General features: G+C 38.4%; 1 protein-coding gene across 19 annotated transcripts in view; it reads left to right on the top strand.

Annotated features, from left to right (window-relative positions):
• Nucleotides 1-19,371, top strand: part of MLIP (muscular LMNA interacting protein) — a 295,821-nt gene that overhangs the window by 260,015 nt on the left and 16,435 nt on the right. For 15 of the 19 annotated variants that reach the window (XM_061397834.1, XM_061397826.1, XM_061397820.1 and 12 more), the window contains one exon: nucleotides 1,580-1,786. The exons of the other annotated variants lie outside the window; for them this stretch is intronic. In XM_061397834.1, coding sequence (XP_061253818.1) covers nucleotides 1,580-1,786 — 207 coding nt within the window. The remainder of the gene's footprint in view (nucleotides 1-1,579; nucleotides 1,787-19,371) is intronic. 19 annotated transcript variants of the gene reach the window in all.

The raw sequence follows: 19,371 nt of genomic DNA, 5'->3' as shown, positions 1-19,371 counted from the left end.
TAACTTGCTTAAATATTTTTAAAGTATGTTTTGAAGTTTTTTAAAGTAAGTGTGACCCCATTGCAGGAGGCATCTTCTGATACAACAAACAGATTCAGCATAAATTTTAGAAAACCAATTAGGACTTAATCAATCATGATTTTGACAAAATCAATTTGGCTAACAGAAAATAATATTAATTGAATAGTTTTAAAAGTTGAATTTTCCTGTTTAACTGTCATTTTGAGTAATGTGCATTATTTTGTCCTAAATTTCCATTTCACACAGCCAAATACATTCATTTATTGCTAATAGAACAGAAAAATAATGAGATAATTGAATGCATTCTTGACCTCTTTGAATATATCATATTCTTTGGAAAACTTAGTCATTATTGCATTGAACATCTGCTCCATTAAGGCATTATGCTTGATGCTGAGGTTACAAAAGTGAATAAAACAGATTTCATTTTATAAGGTTTATGCCCTAAGGAATTTTATTGTAGGATAATCACTGTCAATTTATCATCTTACAGTAAAAATTTCAGGAATATAAGAGGTGCTTAAAAAAGATCTGCAAAATATATAACCCTTTTCTTTTATGATAACTATGTATACAGGCCCTTCTTTTGAGTTTTCTTTGTAAGCTCGAGACTTCCCCCCAGGGTGTTTTTTTTTTTTTTGCTCCTTTCACATAATTGAAGGTCTCATCTACTAGTTCTTATTTCCTTCACGACTTCCACAGGCATCCCTTTCCAGGGGTGGAAAGACCCTCTTTGGTTAAAACCTCATTGCCTCTCTCCTCTACAGTTGAGCTCGTCTGTTTGCTCTCCAGTTTCTTCCCTAAATAACACACTTCCTGGAATGAACATCTTCGTTCATTCTTTCTAGACTCACCTCTCTCTGATTTCTTCCTCATACTCAGCCCAACCCAGAAACTCATGGCCCTATGGCTTAAATCATGAGTTGATATTCTCTATGATGCCCTCCCACTTTCTTCCCCCAGTTCCTTCCAGACCAAATCACAAGTACTTTTAAGTTAAATTCTACTCTTACCTCTTCATTAGAGACTTTAGTCCCATCTTCCCGCCTTTGGGATGAGTTCTGTCCTTAAACAAATGTGGTCCCATCAGGAGTCACTGCAGATACTAGTTCAGTTCTGCAGGAGAGGCTGGAGGTGGGCAACCTACAGAAATTACTGGAAGAGACAGACAGTGCACTGTAAAAGCAGGAGTCTTGTGAGGATCCCAAGTGTAAGGAGAGATTTACTTCCTGCTAGTAAAATATTCTGATGCAGTGTCCATAGTGTGTATGTGTTAGCCACTCGGTCTTGTCTGACTCTTTGTGACCCCATGGACTGTAGCTGGCCAGGCTCCTCTGTCCAAGGGATTTCCCAGGCAAAAATACTGGAATAGGTAGCCATTCCCTTCTCCAGTTGATTTTCCCAACCCAGGGATCGAATCCAGGTCTCCTGCATTTCAGGCCGATTCTTTACCATCTGAGCCACCAGGGAAGCCCAGCATCAATAGTACTTAGACTCAGTCTCCAGTAAGCATGACTTTTGCCCACTAACATCCTCTTTATGCCTTTCTTCTTCCCAGGATGTGCCTGCCCCTCCCAAGCCTGTTTCTCTCCATCCTTTATATCAGACTAGACTCCATCCTCCTGCTAAGTCCCTACTGCGGCCACAGACCCGCCCGCATGCTGACAGTCTTACCCCCGGACCCTTCAGCCACTTATCCTCCTTCTCCTTGAGTGATGAACAGGAGAATTCTCACACCTTGTTTAGTCACAACGCATATAATAAGGTGAGAATGCCCCATGCTTAACTTTTAAATGTGGAGAAAACATATGTTACAAATATTGAAGTATATTGAGAATATTAAATATTTGTGGGAAGGCACATGTCCTTACAAAAAGATAATAATTAACCTTGGGAAAGTATGAAATATTTGTTTCCTTTCAGAGTCATTTCCTGATTTGCATTGCTTATTGTTTCATGCTGTGATCCCAAAGTGGAAATCCCAAGACATGCTTCAAAGCCTGACAAGAGGCCATTATTCATTTATCTTCTAGTCTCAGTTCAAAGTTCTTAAAAACGTCTCAAAATGACAGTGCCTTGATGAGGAAGCATTTATAATTGTAGTCAGTGTGTAATGGAATACTTAGAATTTCTATGGATATCTGTAACAGAATATTGATATTTTATTTTAAAATGAATCTATTTGCCTTATAATGTATGGTGGTGAGACATGTAACAAATAATGAGGCGTTTGTTACCTAAAATATATTTTTAATAAAGCAAAAATTTTATAGTTGGCTTTGGAATGTAATCATGAATATTCTATTAGAAGCAAGCGGTCAGTAGCACAAGAGGCTTATGTATAAGCATCCTTTGCTCTTCTGAGCATCACCATAAGGACGTCCTGGCTAGCATAGGCTCTCAGATTTTGAAACTTTTCTAAAAGAATTGGCTAGTCAAAATCAATCACCAGTTAAATCATTTTTAAATTCAAAATCTTGTTTTAAAGTATTTGTTTTTGCAAAATCTATATTTAATGAAATATACCTCTATACTTGGAAATCAATCAAGACCTTATATTCCAGAGTGTATGCAGTTGACTAATATTCCTTGAACCCTAAAGCATTAAAAGAAGCAACTGTTCATCAGTCCAATCTAAACACCAAAAAATCATCCAAAAAGTGAGCACAATTATGAGGAAAATTTTGCTTTGTATATTTAATAGCATTTATCATGACTGAGTGGTCAACCCTGAATTAAATTTTTAAAGTATTCATTTCTGGGACTCCCCTGGAAAGTCCTGTGGTTGAGGATCTGAGCTTCCTTTGCAGAGAGAGCAGGTTCAATCCCTGCTTGGGGAACTAAGATCCTGCATGCCATGCAGCTAAAAAAACAAGAGAAAGAGAAAGAAAATTTCTTGAACTAAACAAAAAATGAAAATACAACATATAAACTTTAAAAAAAAAACATATAAACTTTAAGAATTTATGGAAAAAGTAGCAAATTTTTAAAAAGTAATCATTTTCCGCAAACAAAGTGTCTTTAGGCTAAGTTCAGGATGGCATTTGTATGACCTTTGGTTGCTTCTAAACTCTTGGTCTAGAAAAAGTATTTCATGGAGAGTATAGTATTTTTAAATGATTTTATATTGCTTTAAATTTTCCCTATTTTAATACTAGCCAACATCTATGAAATTCATTTAGCTATTAGAGTTAATATTTTGATAACATACCATTTTCTTATAATGTCATCGATGAGCATCATAGGATTATAATTGTATTTTATAAATATCAATTGCTCCAAATAGTTCTTCCTTTGACATTTTGGTAGTGTTTCCTGGAGACATTCAGCAAAGATAAACTCAATATTTCATCCATGTTTTAGCCTTTTCCTGGTCTGCCTGTGAAGAAAAATATATCACAGCCATTTGAGGCTGGACAACTATTTTCATTTTATAAAAACTTCTCAATAGATTTTGTCTTTCAATGTCTTAGATTTATTGATATTGAATAAAGAAACATTCACATCTGATATAGTAATGTTAGCATTTCTTGATGGAATATTCAGTTGCTTAGTCTGATATTTTAATTGCTCTTATTAAAATGTATGGATTATTCAATTTGACCTTTGTGTTTACTAAACTTGTATTGTAATGGCCAACAGTGTACTAAATGAAATAACTTGCCTGGAATTGTAAAACATAGTCATTTAAATTAACTTCTCTTCAATATCCTAACATCCTTCCCAGGCTTCACTTTCAGCCTTACCTGCTAGGTTTATCTCCAAACTCAAACCTTCCCACCCCTGCCCCAGAGATTCAGTGTTGACCTTATATAGCTATCTTTGGGGCTTCTTTATCAACCGTAGCTACAGAAAAATGTTTGACAGGTTTTATTCTTCTGTTGCATCTGTAGTACATGCTCCTCTCTTGCCCTAAATCTTTACACTAATCCCTGATCTCTTCTCCTGCTTTCATAAGTTCATATGATGAACCTTATATGACATCCTATCACATATGATGATGATCAGGCACTTTCCCTTATATCTTGGTTATACCAGTATGTCCTCTCTTTCCTCCACCTCATGAAGGGAGTCATTACTCTTACTTCCTTCTTTAACCCTTGTAACTAACATAGCCCAGTGGATAAGTGTGCAATGTCTTCAATCAGTCCATCCGAGTTCATTTCTTGACACCATTCTTTCCAGGTGGTGATATTGGGTACATTATATAGCCTCCAAATGTCTCCATTTATCTATAAAGTGAGGATAATAAGAGTACCTACCTTATTAGACTATGATAAGATGGGCTAGTACGTGTAAAGTATTTAGAATAGTGCATGGGACATGAGGATCATGTACGAGTTAGATCTTGTTACTAACTGTTGTTCAGTTGCTAAGTCACGTCTGACTCTTTGTGATCTGCGGACTGCAGCACGCCAGGCTTCCCTGTCCTTCCCCATCTCCTAGAGTTTGCTCAGATTCATGTCCATTGAGTCAGTGACCTATCCCACCATCTCATCCTCTGCTGCCCTCTTCTTCTTTTGCCTTCAGTCTTTCCCAGCATCAGGGTCTTTTCCAATGACTCAGCTCTTCCTGAATTGTCAGTCCCATTACTTTCTTACATTTCCATTTGTTCTTTTTCCAATGGACTCTTCTTTGAGTGCAGAAACTTCAAAACACAAACTAATACTTTTCCATCCTTTTCTTTCACAATGTTGCAAGCCTAGTAATTTCAAGACTTTCTTTCCCCCAAAGGGGTCAGTAGCCATTATTTTCATCCCCCTCTTTAAACTCACTCTTTAATTCATTCTTGAAAACATTTTATCATTCTACTGCGATTTCTCTCTTAAGGGTAAACTGCTTGTCAACAAACTCAGCTGAATTTAACTAAGTCTTCTCTTTTATCCCTTGTCGCAGTTGACACTTGATTATTCACTCTTGGATCTCCGACCTCACTCTGCTGTTGGGGTAATATGGAAATTTCAACTCCCTCACTGTCCCTTCTTTATTTTCTTGGTGGACACTTCTTCTTCCTCTGTGTCTTGTCTCTAATTGCCTCACTTGACACGCACCCACTCACAGGCTTCTGGGATGATCTTAGCTGTACTGATGATCCTCAAATCCACATTTCCAATTCTGTTTCTCCTTTGAGATCCAGAATTATACCTTCAGCTGCTTACTTCTGATTTCCCCTAGGATGTCATGTTGTCACCTCCAACTCATCATCTCATGTCACCTCAAACCAGTTCTGTTCTGGCTTCCCTACTTCTGTCATTAATACCACGATGCTCAGCCCCCAGACTTGAAACTTGATTCACCTATTATGCTTCTTCTGCTTTGTCATCATAGCTAGTCACTCACCAAGTTGCATGGATTCTTCTTAGATCTGTCATGTTTTATCTCTTACTGCTCTTTATTAGTATTCCACTTTGCTTAAGCTAATCTGCTATTTTCCTCCAGGTGTGCCTTGGGAATTTCTTGCTATTCAACTTGCTCACTCATTCTCCCCATATAAAAATACCTTCCTGCTTTTCATCTTACTTATGCAAATCATTTTCAAATTTCATGACCTAATCAAATGATCCCTCCTCCCTGTGAAGTTTCCCCCTGTATCAGCACTCAAAGTGGTATTTTTCTTTCAGTTTTTATAACTTTTGCCTGTGCCAAGGTATCTCGTGCATATTAAAGGTTATCATGTATTTATTTGTTGTGATGATTTTAGTGTCCACCTAGGACATGACATGCTTAATATGATATTTTTCACATTATAGGTAGAGCAACAAATATGTGCTAATGATGAACAAACACTAAAATGACCCAACTTATTCACTAGGAGCACAAGATGTTTGAATACAAATTTCAGATTATTTCTATTTTAGTGAAAGTAAAAGTGAAGTCGCTCAGTCATGTCCGACTCTTTGCAACCCCATGGACAGTAATCTACCAGGCTCCGCGGTCCATGGGATTTTCTAGGCAAGAATACTGGAGTGGGCTGCCATTTCCTTCTCCAGGGGATCTTCCCAACCCAGGGATCGAACCCGGGTCTCCTGCATTGCAGACAGACGCTTTACCATCTGAGCCACTAGGGAAGCACCATTTCTATTTTAAGGAGAAGCTAAATCTGAGTCAATTTAAAGGTTTATGGGTACATTCAGTACAATTTACCTCAATTAAGGGTCTACCATTTTTGAGGGCTACCTCCGGTTTCCAGTGAGCTTATGGAGGGCCTTGAATGGAATGGTATGTGGAGGCAGGAGACCTCTGATCCTCCGCACCTGAACGTGGATGCTGGAATCCGCAGGGTGTCCGCAGTCCTGTCGGTCCATGACCATCAATCCTATAATGCGTTACTGCATCCTTCTTTCTTCACCTGCACAGCATGACCTCCTTGGCTCTAGGTCAGTACTCCTGAACCTCTATAGCATGCATTGGAAAACATTGTTAGTTACATGCTAGGAGCAGGTAGACGTGGAACCTGCTCATCTCAGAACCATCAGCTTAGAGCCCCCACATATTTTCCTCTCCTCTTTTGTTCGTGCCTCCTTTGCCATAGGAACTCTGCAAGAGTCCGTATTTGTGAATTTGCCTACTCTCTAAAATTCTGTTGTGACCTGCTAGTCAGTTTTAAAATTGTCTCTCATCTGGACTCATTTGGCCATTTTCCCCTCCATCTTGCAATGCATTTAAATATGTTTATCTGCAAAGCTAAAAACGACCCACTCACAGCACATCTTTTATGTTTAGGTCTAATGCTGTCCACCCTCTATTTGTGAGAATTCAGTTCATTTAGAAAGACTCCTCTTCTCTGGCCCCACTGACGCACTGCCCTGGGGTCTCAGCTACCTTCTTGACCCTCAGGTGAGAAAATCTACCTACCTCTAACGTGCATCTGTGGAAAGCTTATTGCTCTCCCAAACATCTATTTTCCAGCCTCTGCCTCATTTATTCTCTCTTCCACTCTCACAAGCGTTTTAAGTCAACCCAGGATTCCAACTCTTGTGGCCCACTTTCATATTCCAGCTGAAGTTCTCGGCCTTGTGCGCTTTTTCCTCTTTTCTTATCCCAACTACGTTTTTGACCTTTCATTTAGCACAACCATAGGCTGTGTTGACAGGATGTTCTTTCTCATCTTTGTTTCTCCAGAGTCTCTGCTCTGCCAGTCTACACCAGCAACAAGCAAACGCATGCCAGAGATGATTAGAGCTGGGAGGAGACAGAACTAAGCCGTCACCATCAGATGGCTTTTCTCATCTGCTGGCAGGAGGAAGGCTGGGATTTCCTACTCTGGAAGGCTCTATTTACAGGGAAAGTTGGAGAGATTTTACAAGGAAGAGTAAGATTTTTATAGACACAGAGACAGCTTTGAAGCCCCAGGAGAAAATTCACAGGCATTCTGTCATTTTAAAAAATTAGATTATTTAGGGGGCTGTGTGTATGACTGTCCAGCCGTTTTATTTCACCTTCAGTTTTGTAAAAATTTTTGAGCCTTGTTTGTGACCACTTTCCATGTTATTTCTGGTCTGGTTTTGTCCGTGGAGGACTAAGTATAGCTGATTTGTTTACATACATGCCCTCCCATAGGTTCCCCTGCTGTTAAATTCTGTTTTGTATTTTCTATGCAAGGGCTGGTTCCAGCACTTTCAATTTGAATATTCCAGTGCTTATCTCTAGCATATCCTTTCTTCCACTATAGCTTTCCCTTCGGAGCAGGAGAGAGTTATTCATCATCTACCTGTTTTCTTCCTGTCTAGAACATTCTTCCCAGCCATGACTGAGGTGGGAGGTAGATTGGCTCCATGGCTGAGCAGCTAGAATTTGTCAAACTGAGTACATTGGAGATTTGTTTTCCCTGGATCCTTCAAGGAAAAAGTTCATGGCAGGAGCTGAGCTCTGCTGGAGTAAAGAGATAAGATGACCAGATCTGTCATTCTTAGGGTCAAGGAGACTTCCCTGACTGCACATATGCGGAAAAGTTCCTTGGGGATCAAAAAAAAGAGGGACTGCTCTTCCATAATAGGCACTGTGAATCTCCCAGCAACCCCTGCCGTGGAATCCATCTTGGCTAAAGGATGCACTTGCTTGTCTGAGAGGGCCCTGGACCAGGTCAGATGTAGGAAACGAAGCAGGATGATTGGCTAGGGAAAACAAGGGCCAGGAGGAGCTGCCTGATATAAGTGATGTATGATAATGATAAAGATAAATGATGATGTAAGTATCTTCTTCCCCCTCTCATTCAGGAGGACGCCCGCACTCTTATCTGGGTGTGTGTTTCTGCCTCGCCTCTGTCTTAAATAAATAAACTGCTTCTCTGCATGTCCTCCCATGCAGAGATGACTGAGCTGTGCCTCTCATCATCAGCTTTGTGCCTGTTTTTACAGCTCTGTATCCTTGATAAGTCTTGTTTTCAAGAGGGACAAGAGCCAGAGTGGCTCTATTCCAGCCACTATTCCCTGGTGGACTACTGGTTAGGATTCCTGGTTTTCACCCAGGCTTCCCAGGTTTAGCTCTGGGGCAGGGAGCTTTTAGGACCTCACTGCTCACTCCTGTCTCCCCAAGGTCATGACCACTCCCGCTCTCACTCCTGCTTCAGACCCCTGGACTGCTGACACCATGGCTAGACTTAAAGATTTCCCACAGAGACAAGAAAGCATTAACCTCTCTGTGGGATAAACATTCATCTTTTTTATTTTTAAAGCATACTGATGTGTTTTCCATTTTAAAAAAATATTTCATTTAAAAAGTTTTTTGAAAGTCAATATTTTATAGGTATATTAATGTAACAAACCATTTTAGTCAATAATATTTTTTAAATGATGTGATTTTAGTTATTTTTACTGAGCCTTCTCGTTAGCAGAAGTGCCTTGACTTGATCAGTGGGTATGCTCCTGCTGCTGCTAAGTCACTTCAGTCATGTCCGACTCTGTGCGACCCCATGGACTGCAGCCTACCAGGCTCCCCCGTTCCTGGGATTCTCCAGGCAAGAACACTGGAGTGGGGTGCCATTGCCTGCTCCAGATCAGTGGGTGTACTTACAGTGAAAACCAGCTTAAGGTTGTCTTCAGACTCTGTAATGAAGACATCGGTTGCTGACAATTTTGTTGAATAAATGAATTGCTTTATGCTTATATTTGGAAAAGTAATTCAAACGTGTGCTTTAGTTTCTTACCTATAAAATAGCAATAAAAATAGAATCTCTAGCTTAGAATTGTTACCATGATCAACCGATACATGCAGCTTTCACATTTCACCTTAAGTACACAGTTTTATATGTTTTCAGCATGCTGCCTATTTATAGAATTCTGGTGCTGGAGTAAAGAAACAATCCATCAGTGTAGCTAGTAGGACATTACTCTCATCTAAAATTGACTTTTTCCTTTTATTACAATCTATTCAGTACTTTTATCCTTCCAAATTTATTCACATACGTATTCTGGCTCATTTTAATTTTTCACTTTGCTTTCCTTCTTCCCCTTGGCAGCTACACTATTGTTGCTAGTATATTTTCTTTCAAAATTGCATTATTATTTTGTGTATTTATAATTAAATTTATATAGATGCTATTGTACCACATGCTTCGCTCTTTTCCTGTGGGTTTCTTTTTTTCTTAGCTGTAATACGGTATTGGGATTGGTTCCAAAACTTTTGCTCTCAGAGATCACCTCGGCTGATTGTATTGGAATTACCTAAAGATCTTAGAAAAATGTAGATTAATGGGACTCAGTTGAAACTTCTAAACTCAGAACTTCCACTGAATTGAGTGATCTTAAAGTTTCTGCTCCACTGAAAATTTTATGCTTCTTCTATGATAGCAACATTTTCCTCTTTTGCTTTTTAAATTCTGTAATGATTCAACAAGAAAATGAACTTCAATATGAAAAATAACTTTAGAAAGAAAACCTGTTTATACTGACATTTTTGCAAGTGTTTGATTATAATTGATTTTTTCTCATAACCTCTAGTAAGTTAAAGGAAACACAACTGTTAAATAGTGTATATACTAACATAAGTCACAGAATTTTTCTTCTAATTAGAGTAGGTTGTAAAATATAAGGTTGAGTTCTTAGTCAAAATTGTCCCCATGAGCTTGTAACATTTACAGTTGGATTGAGTGTTTATATATCCAGTATTTCTTGGACTTATTGAATCCAAGGTACAAATATTTTTTCCCAGTGCGCTACTTCAATTATTAAAAGTCATTTCTCTTTGAAAAAAAAAATAACACAACTGCCAACATGCAGTTTTTTATAATTTAATTCTTTTAAAAAATAAAAGTGCCTTTTTCATAAAAAGAGATTTTAAAATATAGCAATGCTTTATATTAGAATTACATTTTTGCTAAGAAAGATGAAGCATTTTACTTGAAATGTATTTTATCCTTATGATATGTCAAAAGAATATTTACTGATCCATCTTTATTAGGCTGTTTTCCAAGCAGCTGCTGATATTGTAGATTAAGAATAAAAAGGAAATATAACTTGTCTGTGATGAAAAAGTGAGACTTCAGTGAGCAAAAAGGAGGTGTTTTCAGCTCAATTCCATCCATTATTTGTCTTCTTTATATAAAGGATCACTCCACTTACAATAAGCCAAGGGTGAGATGTCTATTATTAATAGAATAGTGAAGAATTTACCTAGAAGATGGATTATGAATAAGAAGTGTACAGTATTAGAAATAGGAGGGGGAAAAAAAAACACCAATTGTAATTGTCAACTCTTTGGTGCCATTAGATTCTGTTGACTTTTGTTCTCGTATTATGGATTATTGGGGGATTGGCACAAGAGTGTGAATGAGGTAGGAAGACGAAGGAAGGAAAGAAACTTTTACATACAGGATGAGTCAGGGGCACAGGCTTTAGCCTTCTTCGCAGATACGACTATCCCTTCTTTCCTCTTTGATATTTCACCCTATAAATGTTGACTTTTCTCATTTGTTTCTTTTTCCCCAGTTTCATCTCCTATATCTTAATTTTTGAATTTAATTCATTAGTAAAATTTATATTTTTACCATGGGATTGAGAATATCTTAACTGGCATAATCATTGCATAGCTACTCAGAGAACTGACCCTGGGAATCTATAGAAATTCAATAATTTAAAATATTAATATTAAAGGCATATTTCCAACATGCATTAAATATTTTAGTAGCTCCACTGAAATGAGATTTTTTTTCCTGAAGTTTCTTTTGATCTTTTAACAGAAATCAATCAACAGAAATTAAAGTAGATTATGGCTCAGCTGGAGAAGGGAAAAATTAAAGTAATTCTATCTTTTACCAACTGATTCAAAGACTGAGGGGGCTTTGAAATAAAAACTTGCTTTTCTAATGTAAGCTCTAAATATTTAGATCTAAAGATGTAAAAAATCTTTTATGAATACATTTCAAGAATAAAGCAGCATTCCTTTGAGATAAGTAGTTTACAATTGGGCATAGTTTTAGAAGGAGAAAATGAACTCTAAGTTATGTGATTGGGTTCAAGGTTACAAAATCCTTGTCCAACTTCTAGCCTAATTCCCCAAGAATAAAAAAAAGCATAGACCTTGCAACTTTTTTTTATTATAACACAAAGTCTGAGAACCCTCGAGTCTGGCAGTTGACAAAGTGTGCTGTATTCATTTCATAAAGATATATTGAGTAGCTCTTATTTGTAAAGCACTGTGTCTGTGCTGCTCATGCATTGGGAAGCAAGGGCCTTTGTCAGGAACCTCTTTTCTATTTGGTGAAACACAAAAATTAAACAAATAAGCAAAAAAAAAAATCATTATAAATGATCATTGTGACAGCTGCCACACAGATGACAAGTAGTTACGAGTGCATAGAACAGTGGTCCTGATCCCGTCTGATGAATCGGGGAATATTTAGTGAGGAATGATTTTTCATCTAAGCTTCATAAAGAAAATTGGGTCCAATCTGGACATCCAAGCAGAGGGAACAGTGTGGGATGGTTTCCAGGTGGGAAAGAAAAGAAATAAGGAAAATTCGAGAAAATGAAAGCAGCCCAGAGTGTTGAGGAAACCGCTGGAATTCAGAAATATGGTTTGAAGTTAGCAAGAGGTCATACTGCCAGACAGCTCTGCCTCCTGTGCAGAGCTGAAATTGTGAGACGAGGTGTCCCCAAGATTCTCTGTGAAAGGAACTGATATTTACAAAACATAGACTATAGGCTGCTTCCCTTATAGACAGTATTTTATTTAAAATTGAAAACAATTGTAAAGTAGATTTTATCCCCTTTATTTTACATATGAAAAACCAAGGCTCAGAAAGTATAAATGATGTGTACAGGATTCCACAGAATTAGCTTAACAGCTGGTACTTGACTAGTTTTTCTTAAGGAATTTCCACCCCGCCCCCCCTTCACCCCCCCCCCCCCGCTCCCCCCCCACACAATCTGTCAGAGAAGCCGCATTACCATGTTCTTGGATGCCTCTGCTCTGGAACCACAGGCTTTCTTTTAGTTATATGGCGGGATGTAGATGTCAGGATAGGAACTAAGTAACCACCAAGACCTCCTGACTTCCTTCAGTTTCTGGACGAGGAAACTGAGGACTAAAGATGGCTGTGTGACATACCCGTGGGTTGGCGTGAGTGATTGCTGGAGGCTGGGTTCATCATGAACCACGTACACTCTTCATATTTTATCCCAGGCTCCAACCTTCTTAGGCAGCCACAGTTCCAAAGTTAAAGGCTGAGAGAGCCGCTGTTTTCCTAAAACTGACAAAAATTCACTGAGGTAGGAAATGGCAACCCACTCCAGTGTTCTTGCCTGGAGAGTCCCAGGGACGGGGGAGCCTGGTGGGCTGCCGTCTGTGGGGTCGCACAGAGTCGGACACGACTGAAGTGACTTAGCAGTAGCAGTAGCAGTAGCCACAGCTACCTCAGTGAAAAAGTCACCTTGACTTTTGGAAGCAAAACCTCTTTTTATCCTCCCCATTAATAACGTCTGTTTGAGTTCTTTCTACATAATGAGAAATACTTCTGTCTGAATAAACGAAGGTAATTTATTTTCTATCATCAGGAAGATAAACTGTGTTGCTCAATTCTAAAATTTCTATGACAACTTTTGGAGTTAATGGGAATTGGATAACTATTAAGATTCTGTAGAAGAGAAAACCTTTGAGGTGGGTGGAATAGGAGGAAAAGCTCTATAAACTCAAAATTGGTTTTTAATGTTTTGATATTTTTCAGGAAACTAAAACCTGTTTGCCTGTGCCAAATTGTCTTTGAAATGGATTCATTTGTATAATATGTTCATAAAGGATTTCCTGTTTAAAATGGCTCAATGCAAATTAATTGGACTTTTAACATTAAAACAAAGAATGCCAAAGAGTGGTGGTTCTGAAAAAGAAAGTATTAATCAGTCAGTATTTTGCTGGGTTCTCCACTAGAGGGCAGAAAGAACAACTCAACACTATAGAAGCCTAACGACAGGCTGGCATTTAAAACCAGACGTGTGTTGGGTTATCTCACTGTCAGTTATCACTTAAAAATGTACTTAATATAGTCACAAGAAATTGACTTGTACATTTCTTTCAGGAAATGAAGAATAATCCGTTTATATATCTCTCTCTCTATAAGGTATCATGTGCTGATACCTAGCTGAAGGTTTTTATTATAACACTTTTAATAAAATCACCATGAAAATAATTTGCTGATTCGAAAGAGATCTGCAGTAGAAGGCAGGTTGCATGGAATTCTTAGCAAATAAAAGTATATTTGGAGAAAGATTCATTTCACAACTCTTGTAAAATAACATACCAGCCCCTTAGAATTGATGAACCATGTTTCTATGTTGTAGGCGTTCATTTGGACCTTGTTCAGATGGAGACACTAAGGAAAAATGAGCCCTCTGTGTTTCACAGCACTCAGCTGCCACCTGCCCCATCCCCATTGCATGGTGTCTAAAACCAGTTTCCTTAGCAGTGGAGCCTGAGATAGGGGTTCGGAGTTTGTGATCTGCTGAGGATGTGGTTCTCCACAAAAGCATCCCGTAAGGGAGAGTGTATATCATGATGGGGAAGGGCAGGGAGAAGAGCACGAATGATCTCAGACAGTCTAGCCATAGCCTAGTTCACAGGGAGAGGGCTGTGGGCCATGAATTGCAAGGTCATCCGCCCTTGAGGCAGAGGAGCTGCCCTTGGATACCCCTCATCTGTCATCACTGGCTGTGGACTTCGGTGTGCATAGAGGATCGAGGAACTCAGTATTTGGACGCCCTTCTCAGCAGAGGGCAACGGTCTGTAGGAGGAGGCAGCTGTGGGCTCTGAAGTAAATGAAATCCCTGATGGAGGCATTTATCTTCATACTGGGTCTTTAAAATATATGTATTTTTTCTTTTTTTGTATGTGTGTGTGTATATATATATATATGTTCAATACATATATATGTGTCTAAAAGAGAGTTAAATATGTATTCTTAAAAGACATTTAAGAAAAAGAGCAGCATTAAAAGGTTAGATAAACAGCTATCTTATATATGAGATTGATCTCTATGAAATTGTATTATTCAACAGTTCTTGACTTAGAAGAACGTTAGCTTACCAGTTTCACATTGTTCAACCTAATTGTTGGTCTCATCCTTTAATTTGCTTTGTTATCCTTTTATTTACTCCATGTAACAAAAGCCATATATGAAAATGGCGTTTATACAATCAAGTAGTCTCATGTTGAAACTTCAGGGAAAAATTTTCCTGTATTGCTTCCTGTTGCTTAATGTGACCTCTGTTTTTTTTCTTTTACTAAAATTTGACCATAAACTTGTTTCTGATTGCTAAATTTGTTGAAGTTTACCCATGTATGACTGATTGAAGTACAATTAGACACTTGATTAACAGTCATCAAATAACGATGCTCATTTGCCCTCACATGGTCCATATATCCTGTGATTCAAATAGAAATCTCTTTTGTGGAAGAAAGATATCTCAGTGGATTAGACCTCTCCTCAGGTTATTTCAAAGTATTTATTTAGCTCCCACTGGACGCTGACACACTTTCTTAACTTTTGAGATACCCTAGCTGTGTGTAAGTTCACTCCCAAAGTTTTACAAGTCAACCATTGGGACATTTTAAGACTTTGGGACTATAGGATTAGGAATGTGTGTTTCTTATGATTCTATTTTCTTGTTCAGTGTTTGTTTTTTTAATCAGTACATAATTTTTTTTGCCCCTTACAAAAATTTTTTTCTTAAATTCCATTTCAAAGATAATAAGCTGTTCTTCTAGTTTTATTTCGGCTCATCTTGGACAGTAGATCTTTTCCTCTTTTCTTTCTAACTTTTATATGTCTTCTTTGTGTATGTTTTTTATTAAGTGGATATTCTCCCTCCTGATTTTTTATTTTAACATGAGAGACTTCTCTTTGTGTCTGAGATTATCTTGTTACATGACATTAATTCTGTTGTATTATTTTACATTTTTCATCACTATAATTTTGTGTCTCTTCTTCCCAGTTTTCCATCCAAAAGACATGAATTTATTAGTTTAGAATTTATCCATCCTGCTTTGTTGTTACGATGTCCTTGGCTTGAAACTCACCTTCACTTTTATACACCCCTGTCAGTATCCATGTTTTATTTGCTCACTTGGCTCCTTTCATTGTCTTTCATCATGTGGATACCATTCAATTCTAGATCTCTATTCCTGGCATGTGGTGGTTATCATTTTTCTCTTTCTTCCATAGTTCTTTTGTGGCTTTTTAATGGCAATGATATACTTATTCAGGGTGTTTTACTTTTCGGTATTTCTTGCTGCCTCCTTCTGTTTTTATTACTTGAGTCCTGGATGCAAGCAAGTTTCAAGGTAGGTCTTTATTTGGCAAATATTCTGAGGCTTTGTATGGCTGAGAATATAGTTTATGCTTTTGTATTTATATGACATTTTAACACTGTCTCAAATGCTAGGTGATAAAAATCTTGGACAAAGTTGGTAGCATTTTTACCCTGACTTTCAAAAGATCTCATTCATGCTTTGAAATGGCTGAAACCTACTAACATAACTAAACACAGATTTTTCCATGGGCTTCTTAGCAACCAGTAAATACTCCACCTATTTTATGATTTGATATTTAGATAAAGAACTATCATAGTATGAAGTTGTGGTTCTAGCAGGAACATCAGAAAAGAAGACAGAATCTCTAGAGGGGAGATCTTAGATTACAACAAGGCTCAGGGATGCAAGGCTGTGGGAATCAGGAATTACTTCCAATTGAGACCAAGCTGCAGGGCCTGGCCGGATGACAGAGTTGGGGAGGGCCTGGTGTGGGGCAGGGAGCATGGGGGTACTGAAAGCTCAAAGGCGTATAGCAGATGCGATGAGTGTTAGGAGGTGCTGACATCATTCCTGAAAGGTGAGTTGAAAGAATGAACAGGGAGATGTGGGGATGGAGAACCAGAATCCAAGCTCAGGGAGGTGGGGCTGGCAGGTACCATGCAGGAGGCAGCCTTTTGCTTGACCTGTAGACTCACCGTCCTCAGCTCATCTGCCTCCCAGCCATTTACACATCAGTTCCCTCAAGGAGGTGGCTGGGAGCATCGTGTTAGGAGAGAGCAGAGAGGGATCAGGTCAGGGCCTCTGGAGCGGACGGGGGTATGGATTAACATCATCACAATCATGCCTGTTCTTCCTCTTCAAAACCACTTCCAAATTTTTATCATATACCAATTGACATCCATTGACACACTCCTGGGTTCTGGGATAAATTCCTTGCAACTTGGGAATAGCTAGTTACAATTTAGGAATAGCTGTGTTGGAGCTAAGGCAGGACAGGAATTGTGTGTCACATTGGAATAAAATGGCTAATACCCCTTCTAGTCTATAGAAGAGAGAGAATGGGGGAGAAAAATGCCACTAACATTATCTGTTGTGAAGGAGACATTTGGTTTATGATTGTACTAGAGTGAGTGTGAGATACTGAGAACAATGGAAAAGGGTGCTTTGCCTGTAGTACTAAGCAACTAATTGTGCCCTTAAAGGATAGAGGAAATAAAGAAACAGCAAATATGCTTCCTTGTCAATTCCAATTTCAGGTTCCAGAATGTGAGTCCTAGAATATTGTTAGAAGGTAGATTTTGCTTCATTTCCATTCCAACCCGGGAGCTGTGCAGTGAAGAAAGCAAATGTGGTGGTTAATCCCCTCTGGGGAGTAGTTTTTCAGTTGAGAAAGAAGCAATTTTAGATGAAAAATGTGAGTAAACACGGATATGTGGTGTTTATCTTCAAAATAGGCTGAATGCGTAAATGGAAAAAATACCATCTGCTGCCCTTTCGAAGGTGGTCTTTGGAGGAGAAGAGGGTTCTAACTCATTTTGAGTCTGGACCTCCTGGGGTCAAAGAGAGAAGGCCAAGAATAAAAAAATAGCATAGTTGGGGAATCTTCAGCAATATTGCTAAAGATCTATCACAGAGATCAAAGCAGAAATTTCCTGTTTTCTTGCTGGTGTTAGACTTACTGCTCTTTAGATACCGATATAATGATATTAATGATCAGCACTTAATGGTGAGTTTCCTATAGGTTTATAAAACAATTAACATGCCAAATTCCAGCTCAGCATTTGGGCTTCCCTGGTAGCTCAGACAGGAAAGACTCTGCCTGCAATGCAGGAGACCCAGGTTCGATCCCTGGGTTGGGAAGATTGCCTGGAGAAGGAAATGGCAATCCACTCCAGTATTCTTGCCTGGAAAATCCTAGGGACAGAGGAGCCTGGTGGGCTACAGTCCACGGGGTTGCAAAGAGTCAGACATGAGTGAGCGACTAACACTTTCACATGAGGATACTCAGTGAATGCACACAAGAATGCTGTGAAATTTCATAGAGTTTATGAAACTTTACCCACGGAGCAAGTGGCACAGCTAAGAACTGATATTAAGGATCCCAGGTAAGGTTCCACAGGGAGGTCATTTTTACCCTCCCTGTAGCTACGTGTAACTTCTGCCTCAGCTGTGGCTCAGTGCAGGAGATTCCAAAAAGGAAGAACTTTTTTTCTTTTTTTCTCCTGAGATAGCATTTATCAATGAACACAATAATCCAAGGAGAGAAGGAACTAGAAATCATTTAGTTAGCACCCAGAATTTAAAGATGAGAAAACCGAGGTCCCGAGACAAAGTGGTTTTCCCCAATTTACATCAGAAGTTAGTAGCATAGACAAACGTGTAAACTTTTGGGCATTGCCTGAAATAGTCAACGCTATACCTTTAAATTCTAAAAAGAAATATTCAAGCTACTGAAATAGTTTAGTAATTAAAAAAAAAAAATCCCAGGCTAATACTGATGACGTCCTTAAGACGTATGGATAGGAGTAGCATATTTCTGACTGTCATGAACAGCTGCCTCCTCATAGCCTGTATCACGAACTGCTCTCATTAAGTACAAACTCAGATTTGTCCCAGGCAAAGTTAAATTTGTCCCAGGCATATTTTTCAAAATGCACGTAGTCTAATTTCCGTTTTTAAAAAATGGAAGTATAATTGATTTATTATAGAACAGTGTATTAGTTTCATATGTACAGCAAAGTGATTCGGCCATATGTGTATATATATGTGTATATAGATTATTTTCAGATTCTTTTCCTTTATAGATTATTACAGAATACTGAGACTAGTTTCCTGTGCTGTACATTAAGTCCTTGTCGTTTATCTATTTCATATATAGTGGTTTGTATCTGCTAATCCCATAGCCCTAATTTCCCTTTTCCCTTTGGTAACCATAAATTTGTTTTCTATGTCTGTGGATCCATTTCTGTTTTGTATACAAATTCATTTCTATCATTTTTTTTTTTTTTTAGATTTCACATATAAGCGATATGATAGTTTTGTTTCTCTACAGTTCTATACAGTAATTTCTGTCTGGCTTACTTCACTTAGTATGATCATCTCTAGGTCTACCCATGTTCCTGCAACCAATCATAGAATCTTGAGCAGTAAAATCAATCAGCTTGTACTAGCATATTATCAGCCCTGTCCTCAAGCAGCTTGTAGTCTTTCTGGGCAATGAGGCAGATTCCTATTTAACAGGCTTGATTTATTTAATGAGTATTTTTCCATTTGGCTTCTGAAGTGGAGCTGACGCAGGCAGAATGCCTGCACAGTGATTCTCTAGCCTGGGTTCCTGATTTTCTCACTTGTTTGGTCCATCCATTCTTATACTTCTCCCTGTTTTCCCATCAGCACAGTGGTCAGTAATTTCTTTTTAGCTACTCACCCCATATGAACTCTGCCCCTCTTTTCGCTATTAGGAGGATTATTCCGTAGAATCTACAATGTAGATTTCAGCCTCTTGGGAAGAGATTCCTTCGTTCTAGACCAGATCCACTTTATCTGTGATGAACCCTCATAACAAGCTGAACTTGTCCTTCAAACACATTATTTTGTGTTTGTTTTGGC

This window comes from Bos javanicus, chromosome 23 (assembly GCF_032452875.1).
Source record: "Bos javanicus breed banteng chromosome 23, ARS-OSU_banteng_1.0, whole genome shotgun sequence".
NCBI lineage: Eukaryota > Metazoa > Chordata > Mammalia > Artiodactyla > Bovidae > Bos > Bos javanicus.
Note: the sequence above shows the minus strand (reverse complement) of the source record. Positions and strands in the feature narration are given on the sequence as shown.